At 52.8% G+C, this 20,603-nt stretch overlaps 5 protein-coding genes across 5 annotated transcripts; 3 read left to right on the top strand and 2 right to left on the bottom strand.

Moving 5' to 3' along the window:
* Positions 1–256: 256 nt before the first annotated feature.
* COCSUDRAFT_43716 (DUF726-domain-containing protein) lies at positions 257–6,879 on the bottom strand (the record flags this gene model as incomplete). Its single annotated transcript, XM_005645302.1, has 13 exons — positions 257–549; positions 1,011–1,188; positions 1,749–1,981; positions 2,241–2,338; positions 2,487–2,670; positions 2,746–2,987; positions 3,394–3,632; positions 3,857–4,014; positions 4,283–4,468; positions 4,781–5,069; positions 5,257–6,351; positions 6,489–6,576; positions 6,692–6,879. The coding sequence occupies 13 exons, from the start codon at positions 6,877–6,879 to the stop codon at positions 257–259; spliced, it is 3,471 nt and encodes a 1,156-aa protein (XP_005645359.1).
* Positions 6,880–7,638: 759 nt separating this feature from the next.
* On the top strand, positions 7,639–9,087 carry COCSUDRAFT_33899 (hypothetical protein). Its single transcript, XM_005645301.1, has 5 exons — positions 7,639–7,886; positions 7,976–8,055; positions 8,179–8,468; positions 8,562–8,728; positions 8,917–9,087. Exons 1-5 carry the CDS (start codon positions 7,668–7,670, stop codon positions 9,013–9,015), a joined length of 855 nt encoding a protein of 284 aa, XP_005645358.1. The 5' UTR covers positions 7,639–7,667; the 3' UTR covers positions 9,016–9,087.
* Positions 9,088–9,252: 165 nt separating this feature from the next.
* On the bottom strand, positions 9,253–11,984 carry COCSUDRAFT_43715 (nagb/rpia/CoA transferase-like protein; the record flags this gene model as incomplete). The annotated part of the gene is made up of 7 exons (XM_005645300.1): positions 9,253–9,534; positions 9,685–9,816; positions 9,946–10,048; positions 10,247–10,359; positions 10,720–10,974; positions 11,354–11,467; positions 11,697–11,984. 7 exons carry the CDS (start codon positions 11,982–11,984, stop codon positions 9,253–9,255), a joined length of 1,287 nt encoding a protein of 428 aa, XP_005645357.1.
* Positions 11,985–13,455: 1,471 nt separating this feature from the next.
* Positions 13,456–15,335, top strand: COCSUDRAFT_57366 (hypothetical protein; the record flags this gene model as incomplete). The annotated part of the gene is made up of 4 exons (XM_005645299.1): positions 13,456–13,479; positions 13,757–13,888; positions 14,683–14,790; positions 15,057–15,335. 4 exons carry the CDS (start codon positions 13,456–13,458, stop codon positions 15,333–15,335), a joined length of 543 nt encoding a protein of 180 aa, XP_005645356.1.
* A 1,587-nt stretch (positions 15,336–16,922) lies between these two features.
* On the top strand, positions 16,923–19,526 carry COCSUDRAFT_54238 (hypothetical protein). The gene is made up of 6 exons (XM_005645298.1): positions 16,923–17,222; positions 17,351–17,665; positions 17,757–17,951; positions 18,167–18,371; positions 18,690–18,826; positions 19,009–19,526. The coding sequence occupies exons 1-6, from the start codon at positions 17,082–17,084 to the stop codon at positions 19,087–19,089; spliced, it is 1,074 nt and encodes a 357-aa protein (XP_005645355.1). The 5' UTR covers positions 16,923–17,081; the 3' UTR covers positions 19,090–19,526.
* The last annotated feature ends 1,077 nt before the right edge of the window (positions 19,527–20,603 follow it).

Genomic DNA, 20,603 nt, shown 5'->3' with positions numbered 1-20,603 from the left:
AAGATAACATTGCACTTTTCTAATTGTAAAAGTACCGTTATCCACTAGCCCGCATTTAGCAAGAAGTTGCCCAAATCATGCATAGAAAGCACGGGTTTCCTGCTCCCTCGAGCCAGCGAGCATATGTTCAGATGCCACATATGCTTTGCAGCATTCTTGAGATACACCCTCCACGGACTGAGCCCCAGATCACATGCCTCCAGGGCACAGCGCTTAGGCGCAATCGGCACATCACCAGACACCCAGATCACGACGGTCAGCCGTAGATCGCAACAAGCTCGAGGATGTCCGGCATCTTGGCGATGTAGTCGAAGTGCCCGGCGATGATGGATGTCAGGTTTATGTTCTCCACGCCGGGGCACTTCATGGGGCAGAGGCCGCCGGCGCCCTTGACAAAGCCGTTGGCGCCGCGGTAGATGAGCCCGAGCACCCAGTCGCGGCGGCTGTACGCGTTGACGAAGCGGCCGGCCACCGCGCTGCGCGCCATGGCCCACCGCTCCAGCCGCGTGCTGACGGGGACCCCCATCAGCACCACGTGCTCCACCACGCCTGTGAGGACAGATGACAGCAGGTCAGGCGCTTGTGTAGAAAGGGTGGCAGCTGCAACAGCATGTGAGGAGGACCTCAGTGCGGCTGTGTTGCACGGCTGGCCCGCAGTGGGGCTTGACAACGTTGTACAGTCGAGGCTCTCCTTGGGTAGTTTGCATTGAAAAGTGATCAGAACCAAGCTCGGGCTACGTCAGGCCCTGCCCTCATGCCCGCGATGCATGCCCATGAATAGCTTTTTCTTGGTGTCAGCATCAAGATGGCAGAGAGTGTGGAGAAAAACTAATGACACCAACCATTGACAAAGCACAGTCGGCAAGCCACTGCCGGGCACAGTGACCAGAGCCTCACACTGACACACGCTCTTCACAACTGTGCACAGAGCGTCCAAGTGTCCTTGACCGCTGCCACTCCAGACAGAAACAAATGGGGAGAGAAACCAGTGGAGAGAGGAAGCAGCGCACCCTTGGCGTTGTTGCGGCAGAGTTCGAGGAGGCAGTGGAAGATGAGGCGGGCGCCCATGGAGTAGCCGACCAGGATGACTGGACGATCCCCGTGGCCGCCCGCCATCAGCGTGTGCGCCAGCAGCACGCCAGCCTTCTGCGCGCGATCCAACGCCACCACCCAAGCGTGATCTATCATCTGCACATCCCAAGCAATATTATCATCATTGTGAGTCTTATTGTTGATATTAGTATTAATATTATCACACGCTTTTCCTGTCAAGAGGCAAGGTGCGTCCTGCATACAAGCTGCAGTCAAAGGCTGCCATAAACCTACCCCTTGATGGACTCGCCAGGTCCAAGCAAGATCCAATCAACCGTGGGCACGCAATATTACATACAGCAATCACGTGTCAAAAATCAGAATCGCAGCCATCATGAGCGCGTCTTCTGCGTACGGATTAATCTCAACAGTGGCGATTCTAGAGCTGCAACCCAACACAGCCGCCGTTCCTGTTGGTGCCACACATCACGCTGCCTCCGCATCTGGGCATCAAACAAATTGCAGCGGGAACAAACATGCTTGAACAGCCTCATGAAGCTGCATCCACCACACCAGACCTCGCTGTGATTGAGCCTCTGCACATGTCTGGCATTGCAAGTGCAAACTGCCCATTGAAGATCGGTTCTTCAGGCGATTCTTTCAATAAACAAAAAATTGTGCATGAAAGCGAGGGGCCGCGCCTGGGAGAATGAGACGAGGAGCCAGGGGGTGGCGAATGCAGCAACGAGGCCGGTGTAGAAGAAGTGGGTGATGGTCAGCTTGGCGATCTCCTGGTAGGCCTGCTGCGCCATGAAGCTGGCAATGGCGGTGTTGAGCGCCAGCAGCTCCTTGCTCTCCCAGACCAGCGTGAACACCTCGCTGTCGGGGGCCTTCAGCGTTGACCAGATCTTCAGGTAGTCCTTGCGGTCCCCTACCCACCCGTTCACGCCTGCGCGCATACTTTTTTTGTGAGGTCACATATCTTTCACAAGGTGGCGACAGGTAGAAGCTGCATTGCAGAGAATGAGCCAGGGAGCCATGGGATTACAAGCCGCACTGTAAACTGACAGATGCACGCCTCCCCTGCTGCTCACATCAGGAGCGTGTGAATGAACGGATCTTTGATGGTTATTGTGCGCAAGCGTGGCACGAAGGTTGTGGTGCGGCGAGTGTGACTTGATAAAAAAAGGGTAGAGAGAGAAAGTCACCGATGGTGAGGGACATGCGCATGTCGTCGGTCCTGCTGTGGGGCGAGATGGGCGCGCACAGCAGCGGCGGCTCCCTGAACTTTGGCTTCCACAGCCACCTGTGGCCACAGTCATACCCCCACTCAGCCAATCCCACTTTCGCAACGTTGTGTCTCATCAAGACTGGAATGACCTGCGCATGTCATGTCAGCAATTTTGAGGTCCAGAGCCGCAGGCACATGCATCCCTCAGAGAATTTGCACGCACCTGATGCCTTCCTTGTCAGAGCCGCCCCTCTTCTTCTTTGGCTCCCCCAGGGAGTCCAGCGAGGCGCTGCTGCCGTACACGTTCCCTCTAGCCATTCCAGGCGAAGTCTTTTTATCTGCCTCACCCGCCGCCCCTGTCCCACTCTCCCCGCCCAGTTTCCCGCTGTCCTGCCCTCTCGCACTCCCTACAGCAGATTGACTGGTCGAGGCCAGTCCCCCAGAAGCCGCCCTGCTGACGTGCTCCATGCTGGGCTTCTGACCGACCGGCTTCTCTGAAGAAACATTCGAGGCTTGCTCTGAACCCGACTGGGCTGCTGTGCTGGTGCTGGGGGAGGTTTGGGGTCTGGGGCTGCGCTCTGAGACCACAACCGACGGCGCTCCCATGCGGGGGATAGCGGCAAATGAGATGTGGCCCGCGTCCAGATCTGGCGCCGGGGGATCCTCGTCCATGAGCGAGCGGCCGTGGGCGGACGGCTGCAGCTCCTTCAGCTCCACAGCCACACTGCATGGCGCCGGTATTTCATCCACACTAGTGCACCAGCCATGACAATAGCACATCTCTGTAAAATGTCTGGTACTCCTTTGCAATCTACAAGCATTGACGCTGCTGTTACAAGGCAACATGTCCAAGCTCTTGGAACAGTGGAATTGTTCCTGTGGCGCTGTTTCTGCACTGCTACTACAAACGTGCTGTCACAAAGGCGCTGTTCGAGTGATGAAGGAAGGTGGTACGACAGGGCTGTCACAAAGACCCTTGTAACAATAGCGCCAATGTGTCAGCAGTGACGTTACTTCAGTTGTGTTCTGTAACGCTACTATTGATACAGTGGCATTGTTACGTTGTTATGCTCCTGTCAAAATTCTGCTATGGTCGGGAGTCGTTGGAATTTGAAGGCGAGGAAAGGCACCTGCTGGCGCGGGAGTGGTTGGAGGGGGGCTTGGGGTCATTGGGGCTACGGTACTGCAGGAAGGCGTCCAGTTCCCCTCGAGGGCTGAAGGTGGGGTTAGGCTCGGCCGGCCGCTTCTGCTGTGGAGTGACCGGCGCCGCCTGAGCATCGTCCCAACTGGACGCCCAGCCCTGCTCGCTGTCTTCCTTGCCTGCTCTGGCTGCCTGCTTCTCCGGTGCCCCCTTCAACTGTTCTGCTTCCTGTGCGACCCAGACAGTGACTGTCAGGTGCAAGACATGCTGAGGATGCACTTTGTTCTACGGGATACTGTCTGAAGACAAGCCACATGTAGGTCCATGCAAGCGTTAGATGCCACTGTAAGCTGACAGAAGACCTGAGCGCCGAGGAATGCGATGCTTACTTTCCTTATTTTGATGAGCATGCCTGAGCGGGAATGCTTTGATGAGAGTGCGGCATAACACACCTTGAGGGGACTGATATTGTGCTGCTCGTTCTTGTCTAAAGCGTCCAGCGAGGCTGACCCCTTTAGGCTGCCTGACGACTCCAGAGGCGGCGGCACCTCATCCACATTCAGCAGCGTGGACTCGTTCACCTCCCAGAACCCAAATTCCTTCACATTCCCTGCATTCCAAAGGACATTGATAACTGAAAGATCAATTCTCCTTCTCCTGACCACCTGCACCTCATAAAATAATGCCCGATGCTCCCATCAAACTCGGAACAGCGCAGCATGGCAAGCCGATGCCAGACAGCTGCACACGCACTGCTTCAGCTGCTCTACTGTAAATGATTTAAAACACTCAAAATACCACAGGTTTAAGGAAGCTCCATGTTCCAGCAAATATATTTCAATCACTGAAATACCAGAAGTCGAGGGAGTCAGAGATACCTATGCGCCGCGCCATGTGCGTGCCGGCATAGCTGCCGCCAGCGACGCCCATGCTGGACACCACGGCTGCCGTGCCGGCAGTTGTCGCCAGGAATCCGGACGTGCCAGCCGCAGCCGCCGCGCCGCCGCCCGCCAGCGTTATTGCCGCCCCGATCCCCGACGCGATTGCCGGGGCCGCCAAGCCCCCTGAGAGAGGCACACTTCCAGCTTTCAATCCTGCCATTTAGGCAGTGAAGTAGCACTCAGGTGCAGCAATGAAGCGCAATCCACTTGTGCATGACCGGGGTACTCAAGAAACACCCCAGAGCATATGCTGCAACACAGCATTGCAAGTTCTGCACACCAGACCAAATGCAAGACCAGCAGGCTGAGTACCTTTGCAAATGAACTTCTGCAAATAGTTTAGGCGTCAAACTGTTCCAGGCCACAATTGTCATCATGTCACCAGCCTAATATATCAATTCCCTGAGTGTCTTAACTGCGGCCGGGCGGGCGCACCAGTGAGGGCAAAGAGGGCGCCAATGCCGACGGTGGTGGCGCCAATTTTGGCGGCCCAGACGCTGTTCTCCCAGGCGGTGGCAGCGCGCTTCTTGCGGCCGTCCGGCTCGTCCGCGGGCAGCAGCAGCTGGTACGCAAGCAGGTGTTCAAAGTTGGCCACAGTCGGCCACGGTACGTTCAGCCACGAGGCCACCCGCCTCAGCGCTATGCGCGAGCGCGCGTCGTACCAGCGCGCCCTCGGCGGGTGCCTCTTTGCCGCCCTCTGCAGCGGCCCCTCTGGCTCCTGGCCCTCGCCTGCGCAATGTGAGGCCATATTCTTTACACCCTGTCCTGCTGCCTCAAAATGTGCTTGAGGGAGACAAGTGAGGTTGTATCTAGAGTAATGTTCAATAATCCAGTGCCCTCAAGCATTATGCTGCTGCGTGAAAGTTGGCCACGAGATTTTGCACCAATCCAGTGCCCAGCATATGAGGCACCTGCTTGAGCACAGGGGGATTGGATGAATTGGAGAAAAATTGTGCCGTGCCTTGGGTGGTTTCCTGCGGCTGCGGCTGCGCAATGCAGCTCTCCAGCAGCTCCCACATCGCCGCCACGGCCTTGTGCGAGGGCTTGGCGCGCTTCTGCCCCAACCGCCTCGTCAGCTTCCCCTCCAACGCCTCGCCCGGCCCCTCTGCACCTCCTTTCCCGCTTACACTGGCAATTGCATCACTGTCCACTGCAGGCTGTTCCCCAGTGCTTGCAGCATATGCGTGGCGTTGCGCCTGCGTGTCCTGGGTAGCGCGCGAGGTGACGAACTGCTCGCTCTGCATGGGCGGCAGGGATGCGTGCGATGTGCCCGGGGGTTGCTCCGCGCTCGCGTCTGGGCTGTGGATCATGGACGACATGAGGTCAGAGTTGATGGCCTGCGTCTGCTTTGACGCCTCCCCGGGATCTGCTCTGCGGGGCGTCTGCTGCACCGATGCACTGCTCGCTTCCTCCCCAGCTCCTGCACTGGCCGGCTCGCCTGCTTGCCTGTCAGGTTCCCCAAATCCCCCATCCCTGAAGCCATCCTCTGGGTTCTGCGGTGCTTCTGCCAGGGTGCTCCCTGCTTCATCAGGCTGAGCAACCTGTTCTGGCTGCTCGGCAGCTGAGGGCTCCACTGCATGCGCGCCCGGCCTGCGCGCCATGAGATGTGCAAACACCAGGTCCGCCTCTAGCTCGCTGTCACTGTCATCCAGGAGCTGTTCGGTCTCCCTCTCCAGCACGGTATCCTCTCCTGCTGCCTCTGCAGTGCCTGCCCCCTCTGCCTGCTGCCCTGAACGCGCATCTCCCGAGCTGCCTGGCACGCTGTCCGGGTGCACATGCGCGCTGGCCGCAAACGGGTCCTCTGCCGCTGCATTGCCAGGGGTGTCCGGCAGCGGCCTGCCTTGAGAGGCTCTGGAGGGAGACTCGGTCAGGCCCAGCATGTCGTCCACTTTGGGCAGGTAGCCGACGTGGGTGCGGCTAGCCTGCGGCCGCTGCGTGGAGGCGTCTGACAGCGCGCGATAGGACCGGCCGGTCACGTGCGCTGCCGGCAACGTGCTATCTAGCACCTGCAGCCCAGCATGGAACACCACTCAGCCTTCTGCCGGGAAGGAGTGGTGCCCAAGATGGCAACCTGTAGGAGCCAAGCATTACTTGCATCTCCTAGGACTGCTCAATGAATTGTGGGAGCGAAGTATGGGTTTACCTGTAGGAAAGAGGAGACCAGCTGCAGGTAATGCTGGCGCCGTTCAAAAGTGATCCCGCCCACCTCTGGCAGCCTTTTCAGGCCGCTCCTGCAACACAATCCTTTCCCTTACCAGCCAAGAACAATAATGTAACAGACATCATCAAGCACTACCAAGAGATCATTGCACGCATGCTCGGAGAAGGGCAGGTGCATGCACTGACCAGGAGCGCTCTGGGATCTTGAGGGCGCTGTAGAGGCGGTCCAGGACGCCTGCCGGGCCGCAGCAGTCCCAACCCCAGAATGCTGCCCAGACTGCCTCGCTTGGCCCCTTGTGTTCCTCAGCCCTGTCGGCCTCTGCCTCCCAATCGTCCTCATTGCCAGCCCTTAAACAGCCGTGCAAAACCCACATCATATTTAGAACGTAGCTGATGGCATTCGATCGCGTCGCAATATGAAAGACAGGCTTCACTGATGATGTCATCTTGGGAGAGGGGGAGCCTTTTACCCCCATGGTGAAGGCTCTGGAACGTCACTGCCAGCGCCGTACTCCACCTACAAATGTGGAGTATTGTATTGAGCGCCACTGTGATCCAATCGCCCCACCCAGCTCGCACAAAGGAATTTCCAACTGACATGTGCCAGGTGGCAGGTTGTTGCAGGATGGTCAATACCCAAAAGTGCGCATGCAGTCACGTCGGTGAACTACCTGTGTCGAGTGCAGTGCAAGCGTAAAGAGCGCTGCGCAGGCATATCGCTCCTCTTCTCCAACCTCCATCTGCTACTGGCGCTCTTTTACTAGCTCTGCTTACAACTGTGTAAATTGTACACAGTTAAACCAGTTCGCTTTCCCATTTATATCATTTTCATAAGAAAGATTTAGTTCCGGGTATTGCATGAAGTGCTTCTGAGCTGCTTTGTGCAAAACTCTAGTATGCACGATTGAAACACTTAAAAACATTCAAGACCCAATCGTTGCGTGAGAAAGAGGAACACTTGTCGCATTGTAGAAAGTAGCAGAATCAATTAGTGGTCAGCTTAGCGACCGATGGTTGATGCCGGATTCTGAGTGTCGCTTCCGTCTCGAGCAGCTTGTCGTAGTGACTAACCGGACGTGCAAGAAACCTTTCTATCCAGATCAAGTCCAGATGCTTTTGAAGCGTCAAATTTTGAAGATGTTTGTGGTGATCCAAAGCATTCATGGTCAGTCTGCGGGACTGCAGCATGCCCATTGTGTTTGTTGTGACTAGCTTGCGTTCCTGTCAAAGTGTCTCCGGAAGCATCGGAAGCGCAATTTTTTGCGGCACAAAAAATTCGAATAATAGAATAATTCATAAGTGCAGATTACAGCTTAGTCAGAATAGTTTGAGGGCACAAGTGCAAGTTGGCATGCCCATGCCCACTGAGGGACATGCACGGGTGAGGAGGCCCATCAAGTCGTCTCACGCGTGGAAAAAGGAGATGGAAGCAATAGGAATTAACAGATTTTTGCGTTGATCGCATGTCAGGCGCTTCAACTTCTTCAAAGTGCCCCCAGACCTCCTCAGCTTGTTGTCTTCGACCTAGATTACACATTATGGCCCTTCTGGTGCGAAACCCACTGAAATATCACTGAATTCTGGTAGCTAGAGATTAGTTGAGTGACCTACCTGGCTGACATGTCGAGAGATGTTGAGAGCTTTTGAGAAGGCCTTAAGGTTTGGCACTGCAGGTGTGAAATGTACAGCGCCAGGGACGAATTCTCTCTGTATCCAGAGAGCCAAGGCATCCTTGAGGCCTGCAGGTACAGGACCTTGTTAGACCTGAGCAGATCCTGGGCGCTGCAATTGCGGGCTTTGTCAAACGCCACCAAACCGCTACTTAGGAAGGATTTTCCGTGGTTGTCTCTGAGTGAATACACACTGGTGCATGTGTGCCAGAGCAGAGAGTTGAATATACCCATGGCCATCGCTTCGCGGACGCCCACGCCAAATGTGGCAAAAGCTTTCATGAAGAAGCTAGGTGAGGCATGACATGCAAGGCTACTGCTTGTGCATTCCTTCTCCAGTCAAGAGCAGGAAACGCACGAGGGATGAAGTGGGAGTTGCGCTGCAGGTTGGCCTGGCTTGTTTGACAGTGTACAGCTCATACCAGCATCGTCAGGTTTCGATCACCACAGCGCTCAAAAGGACACAGCCCATTTTCCGGCTATCAAAAGGGAGCTGGGCATTCCGTACTCAGAGATGCTCTTCTTTGACGATGAGTCTCCAAACATCAGCAAGGTGATTTTAGTTGTAGTCTTTAATTTGAATGCATGTTTGAACTGCTGTTTGCCGGGCAAACTTTGCCCTTGTTTGCAGCAGCTTATAAGTTGGCATGGACCCAGTATCAAGGAGCTCAATCTCATGAGGTCCTGCCGGACATGTCATGCATGCCAGCACACTGCTGTGAGAGTTCTTCTCGTATGCAGGTGACTCGGCTTGGAGTCACTTCTATCCTCGTGCCTTCAGGAATGTCTGTTGACATGCTCAGAAAGGGGTTGGAGCAGCACGCCAAGAATGGAAAGTAATATGAAGTGCAATCAAGCAATTCCAAAGATGAAGATTTGATCGATTAGATTGTAATCTTGGCGTTCCAGGGCTGAAACACAGATGAGTCACGTTTGGAACCCTTGCAGCTCAATATGTCACAATGATGAACTCATATGGTTCATTTATACACATGCAGTGTCTCACATCAGTACAATGGCCCTTGCAGCGTGCTACCCTACTCTCATATGCTATGCACATGTGCCCTTCTCCACAGCTCAAGGCATGAAGCATCGCTTGTCCATGATCTTCACATCCTTCATCAACGGCCTGAACGGCATGAAAGCCAGAACATCTCTCTCCAGGTCTACTCCCGGCGCTATCTCTGTCAGCTCTATTCCCTCTCCCTCCCTCAGCCTGAACACTGCTCTCTCTGTCACATACAAGATTCGGCGCCCCTTTGCAGACGAGGCTGCAAATGTTTTTTCGGCCACTCTGCGCTTGAACTTGCGCGAGCGCCCCTCCTGAATAATCCTCAACTTGCCATTCTCCACAGTCACCTGCAACATCACCTCTGCATCAGCTGCTTGCACATGGTGCTTGAAATTATGCATACCTTGGATTGCTCAGAAACAAGGCAGATCGCCTCAGGCAATGTAGCTTAAAAACGGCTGAATGCAGAGAGTGAGACCACGGAGATTGGAGGGCACCTTGAGGCCGCCAGTGGTGAAGGTGCCAGCAAAGATGACCTCTTTGGCTGCCTGGGAGATGTCTATGAAGCCACCGCAGCCAGGCTGCCTGCCAGGGAAGCTGTGCACATTCACATTGCCTTCCTGGTCCACCTGTACACAGACGTCTCTCACAATCACACTGGGGCTGATAACAAAAAGTGCCTCACAATGTTGTATTATATATATACATAAATTGACAAGATATGAGCGGTCTATGGGAGGACAAGGCGAAAATGTCACCTCAGCAGCGCCGAGGCAGGCCATGTCAACACCGCCCCCATTGTAGAAGTCCAGCATGGTTGCGCATGGCACGATGCAGTCAGCATTGTGCGCGGCACCAAACCTGCGAAAAGGTAGCATGCAGTCAGTGAAGCACTTGATGGCCACGCAAATGGCGCGGCACTTGTCTTCACTTCAAAAGATATCTTCCCAACTAGTATGCCCTTCAGTTGAACAGCAGCAGTTGACAGGCTGGCTGTGTGCTTCCTTCCTGGAAGAGACCAAGGTGTTGCCGTGACAATAGAAGGGAGGAGGTGAGCACCTCGCAGCCCCGGCAGGGAAGCCTCCAAACATGCCCGCCTCTGTGGTGAGGTGTGCTGGCAGCGCATTTGGTATCTGTGCGCTGCCGTGGGTCGCAACCATCCTAGCCACTCCCTGCAAAGCAAACGCGTCCCATCAAAAAATGCCTGACCCAATGGATCGCCCTGCCGAGGCTGCTCTGCAGCATCAATACCAGGGAAAGGGGGCCCTGCGTCAGCTCAGCCTGACTTGCGTGCAGATTGCAGACATCACACAGATACAGATTCGCATACTGCATGCAAGACGTGGTAAACCACCCAACATACTCGTCCTGGTTGACTTTGACGGGTGTCTGGGTGCATCAACAGGGGCAGACAGGCATCACCAGTGTTCCAAACGTCTTCTATCTTGCATCTCCGAGAAGCTCTAGAGCGCCTCAGCAAGCCCTTGTTTCTTCGGACTGCCGTTTGGATCAGAGGCAACAGCGTATGGCACATCTGATTGTCCCTTAGGTTTTGCTAGCAGCTGCTCGGGAGAGGCATGACGTGCCTCTGGCATGCCGATGCCCAGGTTGACGATGGTGTTTGGCCGCGAGATCTCCAGCATGGCCCGGTGCGCAATGATGCGCCGCTCGTCCAGCCGCATGGCCTGGATGTGCGAGGCCGGCGCCCGGATCTCCCCAGTCAGCGACGCGTCGTGCCCCGCCATCGTTATTGTCTGCCGGTGCAGCTCCGCAGGCGCCACCACAATCTGCACACCACCCACTCTCAGTCTCTTACATTTAGGAATTCTTGAGCTTTTTTTTTTCAGATCTTCAAATAATCGCTGTATATACTATAGTGCATACGATCTTATCAAGATTACATTCTGAGGAAAACTTGAAAGAAATACAAACAAACCCCTCCCTCATGCATGGCTGCCACCATTTGCAACTCTTGTCTGTTCCAAAGCTGCCTACGGTTGTGGGCTCTTCCTGTTTGCTTTGTCATGTTTTGTAAGTGAGACAGAAGTGTGGCTTGTATATGACAGGCTTAGACTTGCTGGTTCCCAGGTCTTGATGTTGTGCTCATGTTGCCAAGAAGCATGCACAGCCGTTTCTGCGGCTGTTGTGAGGGTGAGTTGCAGTCACCTTGTCGACAATGGCACCAGGGAGGTGCACCAGGCGCGAGTTGAGGCTGCCTGGCGCAACTAGCCGCTCCACTTGCACTATGACAATGCCCCCAGAATTGTGCGCCGCCATTGCCTGACCACACACCCTACATTTTAGTCCCATCCTCTGCCAATTCACCGCTCAAAAATCATGTTTCATGCCTTTGGAATAAGTTCCCTTGTGAGACCCTTCAAAAGCTTCTGATAATTTTTTCATCTTTGTCGATGCATCCACAGTGCGCAACAAAGGCAACAGGCCATGACACAGGCAAAATGTTACAGCAAGGGCAAAAGGGAATAGCACATGCAAGGGGGTGCAGCACCTGGTTCAAGGCGTCTGTGAGGAGGGACTCCCTCTCAAAGGTGATATTGCCGTCCAGGTCTGCATTGGTGCCGCGCAGCAGAGCCACATCGATCTTGGCAGGCGCCTTGTACCAGAGGTACTCCTGGCCTCCAAGAGTGACCACCTCCACTGCGTCTGCCTGTGAGGGACTGTTGATCTTGCCGCCCTGCTCGCGCGGATCAACAAAGGTCCCCAGGCCGATCTTGGTGATGGGGCCCGGCCTTCTGGCAGCCACATCCCGCAGCAAGTGAGCCACTGCACGAGACATTCATGTTCAACGTGACACCTTCTAAAATTTGGGATGGCCTACACAATCAAGCCGGCTGTCATTGGAATTAATAATTGGTTATCAAGAGGGGATCACAGCTGCTTACTCACGCCAAGCGGCAGGTTCCAAGCAGTGATGGCGCCTTCCGTTGCCAGACGCTGAAACTCGGGAGAGAGCCCAGACCTGATACCACAAGGAGTCAGAACAGCAGTATGCCCTCGTTGAAATGCTGCAAAGTTTCTCAGCCAAAATGCTTTAGACTGCATGACAAGGTGATTTTTGGTACCAGGCAAACGTGTAGCGAGTGACAAGGCCCTTTGTGGCTAGTTTTCCGAGCCCCCGCCCCTTGCCATCGCCAACAGCAGCAACATTGAACAAATGGAGATTGCTTGGCTGTCCACACTGCTCGAAGCGCTCTCTTATAGCATTCACCAAGAGCTCAGGATGTCCTGCATCACGGACGCGCGTCAGTCAGTGCAGAGGTCCGGAAAGTGAGTCCAGACACTGAAACAATCGTCTGTGCTCATACCTGATCCCACAAATCCCGAAACAGTTATTGCTGCATTGCTGGGAATCAGCTGTGCGGCTTCACTTGCGGTGATGACTTTGCCTGTAAGGTGACTCTGTTAGTAGACTCCAGCTCCAAATTTTTGCTGCAAGGTATTCAAATTCAGAACGGCCTCAGACACATTGTGGACTTCTGCAGGGTTAATCACCTTTGTCTGTAGGTGGGCTTCTCACACTAGCCTCGCATGGGTTTCTAACAATATTACGCTCATGGGGAAAGGAGCACAAGTGATTGGTGATGAGACGTATTCTCCTTTTTGCATGTGCATCCATTCTGTAACATCAAGCAGCAACTCTATGGGTACGTAGACCTCCGTGTCTCTGTTATGACATCTGATTCTCAAAAGCTACTCAATTGTGCTCTGGTGAATCTCATGCTTCGTTTTATGATATCGAATAGATGAACACTTGAGTATCGTACGATGAGTGATCTGAGCAATCCGGGGTCCTGAAATTCAACATTTTCCAAGCTGCTGACTCACATGCACGTGATGCACATGACCTTTGACTAGTCTCATGGACTTCCCTTGGATACGAAATTTTGGTGCTTTCCTATCAAACATTTTGCTCGTCCCTGTGCTCTTCTTCTTTTTTTATCTCGACAAGTCTCGAGTAACCGTGCAAGTAGTCATGCTTCCAATTGTGGGTCTGCTGCAGGATCAGTCCGGCACGGCCTGCAACTTACTGTCCTTGCCCGATGCAATCTTGCCAGAGATTTTGAAATTCCTCGATCGCCTAGCGCTCTGTGCCATAGCCCAGACCAACAAAACTTTCTTCCAACTGGCAGGTACGAAGGCTTGCTTGAAGACGTCAGAGATATGTTTTGGCTCAGTGACGGCTACCGGTGTTGGAGATACATCTTAGAATTGTTTGCAATCTGTAGGGATGTCGTCACTGTGGCAGGATGATCGCGATCGCCGCGATTCAGGTGCAGCCTGCTCCCTCCTGCAGCGCCTGAAACTTCTCCAATCTGACGTTGACATTACTGATCCTCTTGATCAAGCATCGTGAGAGTCACCTGCTGATGTGGTCCCACGCGTAGAGGACCTTCTATTCTTGGCGGCGCGCCTCTGCATGTCCAGGGCTTTACACCTCCCTCCTCAGGTGCTGTTCTTTCAGTGTCCCTTTCCACTGACATAAGTCCCTGTGCAAAGCCTTGCAGAAGTGGACACTTGAGAGGATGATGCCCTTTTCCATGGCTTCAGGTGTTCGTAGTCCAGGCTGACACTGGGCGTTCCTCTAGGTTCCCAGTGATTGTGCGCACACTTGACTTGCGCAGTATCCTTGGCTCCCCGGATCTGGAGGGGATCGCAAGCACTGCTGCCTCCGCAATCATGGTAAGCAGCATTTCCTCAGCAGACCTTAGACAAGAAAATTGGTAGGTCTTGAGTAACATTTTCCAATGTCCTTAATCGTTTGTGACACCGCTTCTACGTCTGTGCATGCATCAATTTGCAGGATCAAATCAGGCGCGCTTCAAAGAGGAGACAACAATTCCCAGATACTCCAATGTGGCCAGCAGAGGCCTTTCTCCATGTTCGTCCAGATAACATCTGTCTTCGTTTTTCTCTGCGAGCCTCAGCCGCTGCTCACCTAATGCTCACAGACATTGGGCAACTGCCTTGGCAGAGCCTGGTTTCCTCGCCAGATGCACAGTGCGCACCTGTGCTTACCAAGGAAACTTTTGCATGATATGAGAGAATTGTGTTCAGGCGTAAAAAAATGGCAATTGAGCAGAGCAAAATCTGGAGTCTGAACAAGATCCCTTCCTGCTGACAGAAGGATGCATGCGCACCGCACCATGTTGGCAGGCGCACAGCTACCAGTCATTCCAAGGGATTATCTCTGGAACAGCCTCCAGCATCGTTGGTCCAGTGTCAAATCTGGTGCCCATGAACACCAGGTAGCTAAGAGAACATCATGCATGGGGAAGCCTGTTTCATAAGTTCAAGAGCCTCTAATGTAGTGCAGCTGCAGTGGCCCTGATCTGTCGTGTTCTTGTGCCTCTGTACAGGACAAGCCAACGACCATATTTTACCCGTCTAGTGGCCTTAAAGCGCTTCAAGTATCCTTGAAAAGTGCGGCGACGTGGTGCACAACTTTGCTTGGATGGGGCAGCATTGAACGGCAGGAGGCCTATGAAAACTTGGAAGCCTGGCTTGGTGCTGTGAAAGAGGTCACAGGGCATGCCACTCAGGTGGATGTTGCGTTGCTGCTTCAGTTGCGAAACGTGTACAAGGTGAGCGATTGCGCTTTGAGTTGCACCCTTCTTTACTGGATCCTGCTGCTAATTGGCATGTCTTTCATCTGAGGTTGTACTGTTGTTGATATAGTTGGGAGATGTTTGATCTTGTAAGATCCCACAGCATGTTGTGTGTGCTTTTGACAAAGGTGGCAGATCCTACACGCCGCCACTCTGGCGAGCGTAGCGACCAGATTGAAGCCAACGAGGTCTCACACAAAGTAGGGCGAGCCGTTGTGGCACACATTCAAGCGCAAATGCAGCAGCTCCTGCCTGCAGCTCAGACTCAGCTGCCCCCCAGCCTCTGCTTTGTCGCTGCTGACATAGTCAGACTGCGCCGCAAGGAAGCCGTCCCACTCCCTCCCTCAGAGGAGCTGGCACGCGTCCTCTTAGAAGCTGGAAATGCTGAGACAACTGGGGAGGAGCTGCTTCCTAGCGCGGCTGTGGCTCCCCAGCTGCGGCTGAGGGCACGGCTGCATCTGGAGGCTCTCAAGATTCTGGAGTGGTGCTTCATTGTGATGGCCACCGAGCAACCTTCCTGATGGTTTCCATGCACCTCTGTACTGTATACAAAGCCAGTGCGTCGGCCCCGGGTTCCGGCTGCAGGCGGACCTGTGTATGCCCTATGACCCTCTGGGCTCTGGGTTCCCCATTGAAAAGGTAAATGTCATTATCACTCAACATTGGACAATGTATGGCGGGTTGCAAGCGCTCGCCTCCGAGGAATATACAGGGGACAGGTCCAGACAAACACTTGTGTAGTGCTGTAGTGCTCAAACCTAGAAGCCCCAGTATATAATAATTTTGGTTTGACTACTACAGGTATCCCCTGTACAGTATTTAATAATGTACTTTCAACATTAATCATCCTTACAATATTTCTCTCCTGCAATGATATGTGCTTAACCTTCGGACATGAGTAGAAGTGCTAGGCCTATTGGCAGGATTACTGGTATTCCAATAATTTCTTTAGCCAATTGGCAAGCCAACTAGCAACTGATTGATGGAAAGTTTCCGAACCGAATTTCTCAAATTATCCAGTTGGAAGGTATATTTTCACCTTTCAACTGAATGTTTGGAGAGGAACCACGGCCAAAACATCAGTCCATGTCCCAAAGCTGATGGACAACTTGTCCTATTCGTACCACTCACACATCTCTTTGATGCTTGATCCTCGACTGTGTGAATCTTTTTGAATGTCAAGAGGGGCATCACCCAGTTCATGCACCAGGCCTGGCATGGCCAGCTCATATAAAGATTCCCAAAGCTGGTCAAGAACATCAAGGTCTCAGTGCAGGACTTCCTGCCCTCATGCAACATCGCCTTTGGCCACAGCTCAAAGAGGACATAGTCGATGCGCTTGTCTGTGAGCAGAGACACCATGCCTTCTAGGATCACCCCATCAAATCCCTGCGTGTCAACCTTGACGATGTAAATGTCACCCTCATACGTGATTTCCTGGAAGTGCGCATGAAGGGACGTGGACTTTATTGTCAAGACCTTGCTGGCCTGGAAGCCATGCTCAGACCCATGTGCCCGTATTGCCCCTCTACCTGGCAACCTGTTGGGGGAAAGAAACGTGATCTGAACATATTAGTATGGCAAGATTCTCAAAAGACTGACTTCGATCATGATCTTGGTGTGCACTGCTAGTCCTGAAGGTGCAACACCATTGCAGAGGCCTTGCATTTGAGCGATCTGCAATTAAGGCATGATCTCGTTGCAATCCTCTGAGCGAGTTACAAAGAACTTTTCAGTTGCACTCTTGATGGGCTGTCAACTTGTGTAGACAGCCCATCATCAATCGTTCAGGGCGATTGGGATTATGTCCAAGGTACAATACCTGTTACTCACGGCCTTGCGGCAGACAAAATCAGCGCTTCTGTTCACTTGTTCATTGCTCTTTTCAACTACTGAAGCATGATTGTGTCTAGACATACAAGATATTCCGCCCTAGAATGCTCGAGTTGTGGATGGATCCGCGCCGATTCGTCTGCATATATCTTGCACGCCCTTTGCATGACTAGCCAGCCTATAGGGCATTTCTAATGTCAGGGAATTGTGGACAAATGTGAGGTCATCAGCTCGAAATAACGAACTTCCAACGAACATAAGGGATCTCTGTTAAAGGTTTCTGAGGATCATAAATGCTATTCTACTTTTGTGAGCGCTGTATGAGATCCCATACAGGGAGGAAATCTCCCGTCAAGCAAAGGGTGGCACATCATCTCAACCCTGCCGCAAGGCAGGACGAGGCAACACCAAAAACATATTGAAAGTACCTCAAAATGGATGAGGAAGATCTTGGTGAATCGCTGCCTCTCACTGGCGTGGGAGCGATGTTCATCGACGAGGCCGTTCGGGCACTGTCCGAGCTTACGATCTCGCCATGCCACACGTTGGAGGACGTCCACGCCCTTTTAAAGCAGGTGATATTTCCCGCAATACAACGATTTCGAGAAGAGCAGATTTGATTGTTAAAAACAGATGGAATGAGCTTTTCAAGCTAATAAAGACAGTCACCACTACCGCTGAGGCATTGACGGTGCGTGTGCAGAGTAACCTGCTGCGAGACACCATGCTAGCAGGACACTGTGCAGACTGCCAGGTGATGCAGACAACCCTACTAAGATTTGTGGAGCACAGAGGCGTACAAGTCGTGGTGGACGTGCTGGAGAAGTGTCTAGCGGCAGGCTGCAACCTGCAGTGGAGTTCAGATGAGAGCTTCGGCATTGAGGGCTGCATGAGAACCTTCCATCTGCTGGAAGTCATTGGAAGCTCAGACAACATTACAGTATGGCAGAAAGCATCCGAAACTGACAAGAGGGCAGCCATTGGCCTCGTCATTCACCTGATAGAGGCAGCCATGCAGGTGCTCAACTCTGCTGACAAGATAGCAATGCTTGACCTTTGAGGGAGGCTTATCAACTGCTGGGCCTAATATGTTTGCCAAATTGCTGCAGGGGCGGTTTGTGGACGTGCGAATGCAGGACTGCTACAATGTTGTCAAGTGCTTGCAAGACCTAACCTGCCTGGATGCGAGCACCGCCAGCTATTTCTTTGAGCTCGGCGGCTTCAGCAATCTCAGCGCGCTCCTGAGCTGGCCGGAGGCTGACATGCGGCATGCACGCTGGGCTGCAGCTGTTGTGCTGAAAGATGTGCGCCACTCTCTGTGTCTCATCATGATGCTTGTTGAGTTTGAGCAATACCCTAGAAGCGCCGCGTTTGCAGAAGGAAAAAGAGATGCAATTATAGGAGAGACAGGGAGAGTCTTGCATGATCAAGACAACCGCATGGCATCGTTTTCAAGGTCGTTTACAGCCAAACTGGAGGGAGTACAATTCTGAATAGTGTGCCTGTTGAATGGGCGCAGTTGGTGGCGCTGGCGTTGCCCACAGCGAAGGTGGCTGACTGGCGTATTGCCAAGGACAGCGTGCAGGCCATCAGCTGCCTCATTGAGGCGCTCTACCTCTTCAGCAAGGATGGAAAGCACCTGCTGTATGAGAGCAGCGTCCTGGGCATTCTGCTCATCCTGCAGCACCTGGGCCAGAACCAGACCTATCTTGCCATCATCACAGGTGCACTTCATTCTTTCTTTGTCCCCATGCAGAACTAGCAATAGTGCTTTTTAGACTAATCTGAACCTGCTTATACTAAATGGAATGGTGCACCGATGATGGCATTTTATATTGTGATGACATGCTTTTCCTGCCAGAGGCAAGGTACGGCTTGGGACAAGCTGCATGTGAGAGCTGCCAAGTATTCTACCCCTTGATGGACTCGCCAGTTCCAAGCAAGACCCAATCAACCTTGTGCACGGTGCTCAGTATATACACCGCCCCCTGCCAGCCGGGGCCACGGACGCATGCTCTGACTTCCCAGGATCTCTGCTGCAGGTGTTGTGGAGATACATCAAGCGGGCAACTTCGTGTTCCAGTACGTCAGGGATAGACTGAGGGATCCTCTCACCAAGTCATTGGCAGTCAGAGTCGGCCTGCTCTGCTTCCCAAATGGGTTGGAGGAGCCCTCACTGGTAGGCATAACAAAACCCTGACTGAAAACAGGAGCCCTTGCATGTAACCTCCAACTGTACTACACTAGTACCGCACTATTACTACACATAAGTATGACATTAGTAATGCTCCACAGGTCAATCTGCCGTAATCTGGGACTGAGACAAAAGCATGCTTACCCTTGTCGGCTGTGCCATTGCAGGGTTGCCGAAGGAAGGGCTTGTTGAGATTTTTTGGGCGGGGAGACCCTCAAGAAGGCTACTCTCCTTTGCCCACCTGCTGACCAGACTCAGACCAGTACACTGGGGACTGGGGACAGTGCACCTATATGCAAATTCCCAGTCATCTTTTTTTTATTTAAAGATTATATCGTGCCATTTTTTCCTTGTCTTCATTTGACAGCGAAAGCACCATGGTTCATCTGGTGGTCATGACCCCAGGTTTACAATTGTGCAAGTTCCAAAATTGTCACGTGACAGCCTCTCTATTTGGTAGTGTGTATATAATTGTCGGGTGGCTCTCTTTCGGAAGTAAATTTCAAGAAGAACGAAGCTTTTACCTGCTCAGAAACGACCATCAAAGTCAATTGCTGCTGATATATCATCCATGGCCTAGGAACCAAATTGTTGGGAAGGCAGAGCAACCCAATTTGTTACTGTACCATGTGGTAGTCTTTTTACAGACTCGTTGTCAGACCTTTACACTGTAAAGTTTACAGCCAATGGCAATGCGGCTACAAGACTACAGCACCCAATTGGATCTTGATGACTCATACTCTGAGAGGCCCTGGTCTGCATGCATATGTGACATGTAACGTATCCACCCAGCTGGTCACTAGCCAGTGCATTGCGCAGGTGCCACCGCCACTTGCAGCTGCAAAGCAGCGCGGTGGTGCAATGATGTGTCAGGACTTCAGGACCTTGCGGTCGAATTCCTGCTGCAGTAGCATTCACAGGGTTCCAACTGCAGACGGACCTGTGTATGCCCTATTATGGCCCTCTGGGCTCAGAGTCTGGGTTCGCCACTTATAGAGACTAGATTAGATTAGTAGCATGCCCAGTGGGCCAAAGGGCATGCATGTGCGTGTGTGCCTGTCTAGTACAACACCTGAATGTCCAGGGGTCATCAGATGTTTCGTTTGCTTTCAAAGTCATGTCGCATCAATGCAGGTCTCGAACTTAAGATTATGATCCCAGATTCCACCATGTGGATCACATATGACATAATCCCCATGGCATCGGCCTGTCCAAGAGAGGACACTCCAAGAGATGGATCAACACCTAATCTGATACTGGCGTATCCACGAACACTCCTTCAGTACGAGCACTCTGACATTTGCTTGAATTTTTGTGTCGTGCAACAGCACTGATGTGCATTTATTCATAGCTTACGCTGAAAGCAAACTTAATCATACCAGAGGAAAACCAAACTCTGACAATTTTGTCCTTCCACGCCGCCGCACGACTCGGCCAATTGGACAAAAGCAGATGCGGGGCTGCTAGGATGCATCCAGAGACCTTCTTATGTGCATTATCGTGCGCTGAGGAGGAGATATCGGGAAGAGAGCAGAAGCTTCTTGAGCTCACAGATGCTTGACGCCTGCCAGAATGGCAGAAGCGAGCGAACAAGGACAGAAGAAACGGAAACGCTCGGGACCTCGAAGTCGAACAAGCAATTTCCTGGGCGTGACACGGGTGGGTGTGGCTTGATTGTAATCTCAGAATCTGGCTGAAGCTGCAGCCCAACAGGAGAAATCCTTTGAAGCTTTGCCTTACTGTCTCATTCTGGGCACAGTAC

The sequence above is a fragment of the Coccomyxa subellipsoidea genome (genome assembly GCF_000258705.1).
Source record: "Coccomyxa subellipsoidea C-169, whole genome shotgun sequence".
Lineage (NCBI taxonomy): Eukaryota > Viridiplantae > Chlorophyta > Trebouxiophyceae > Coccomyxaceae > Coccomyxa > Coccomyxa subellipsoidea.
The sequence above is the reverse complement of the archived record's forward strand: the minus strand, read 5'-3'. Positions and strand labels throughout refer to the sequence as shown.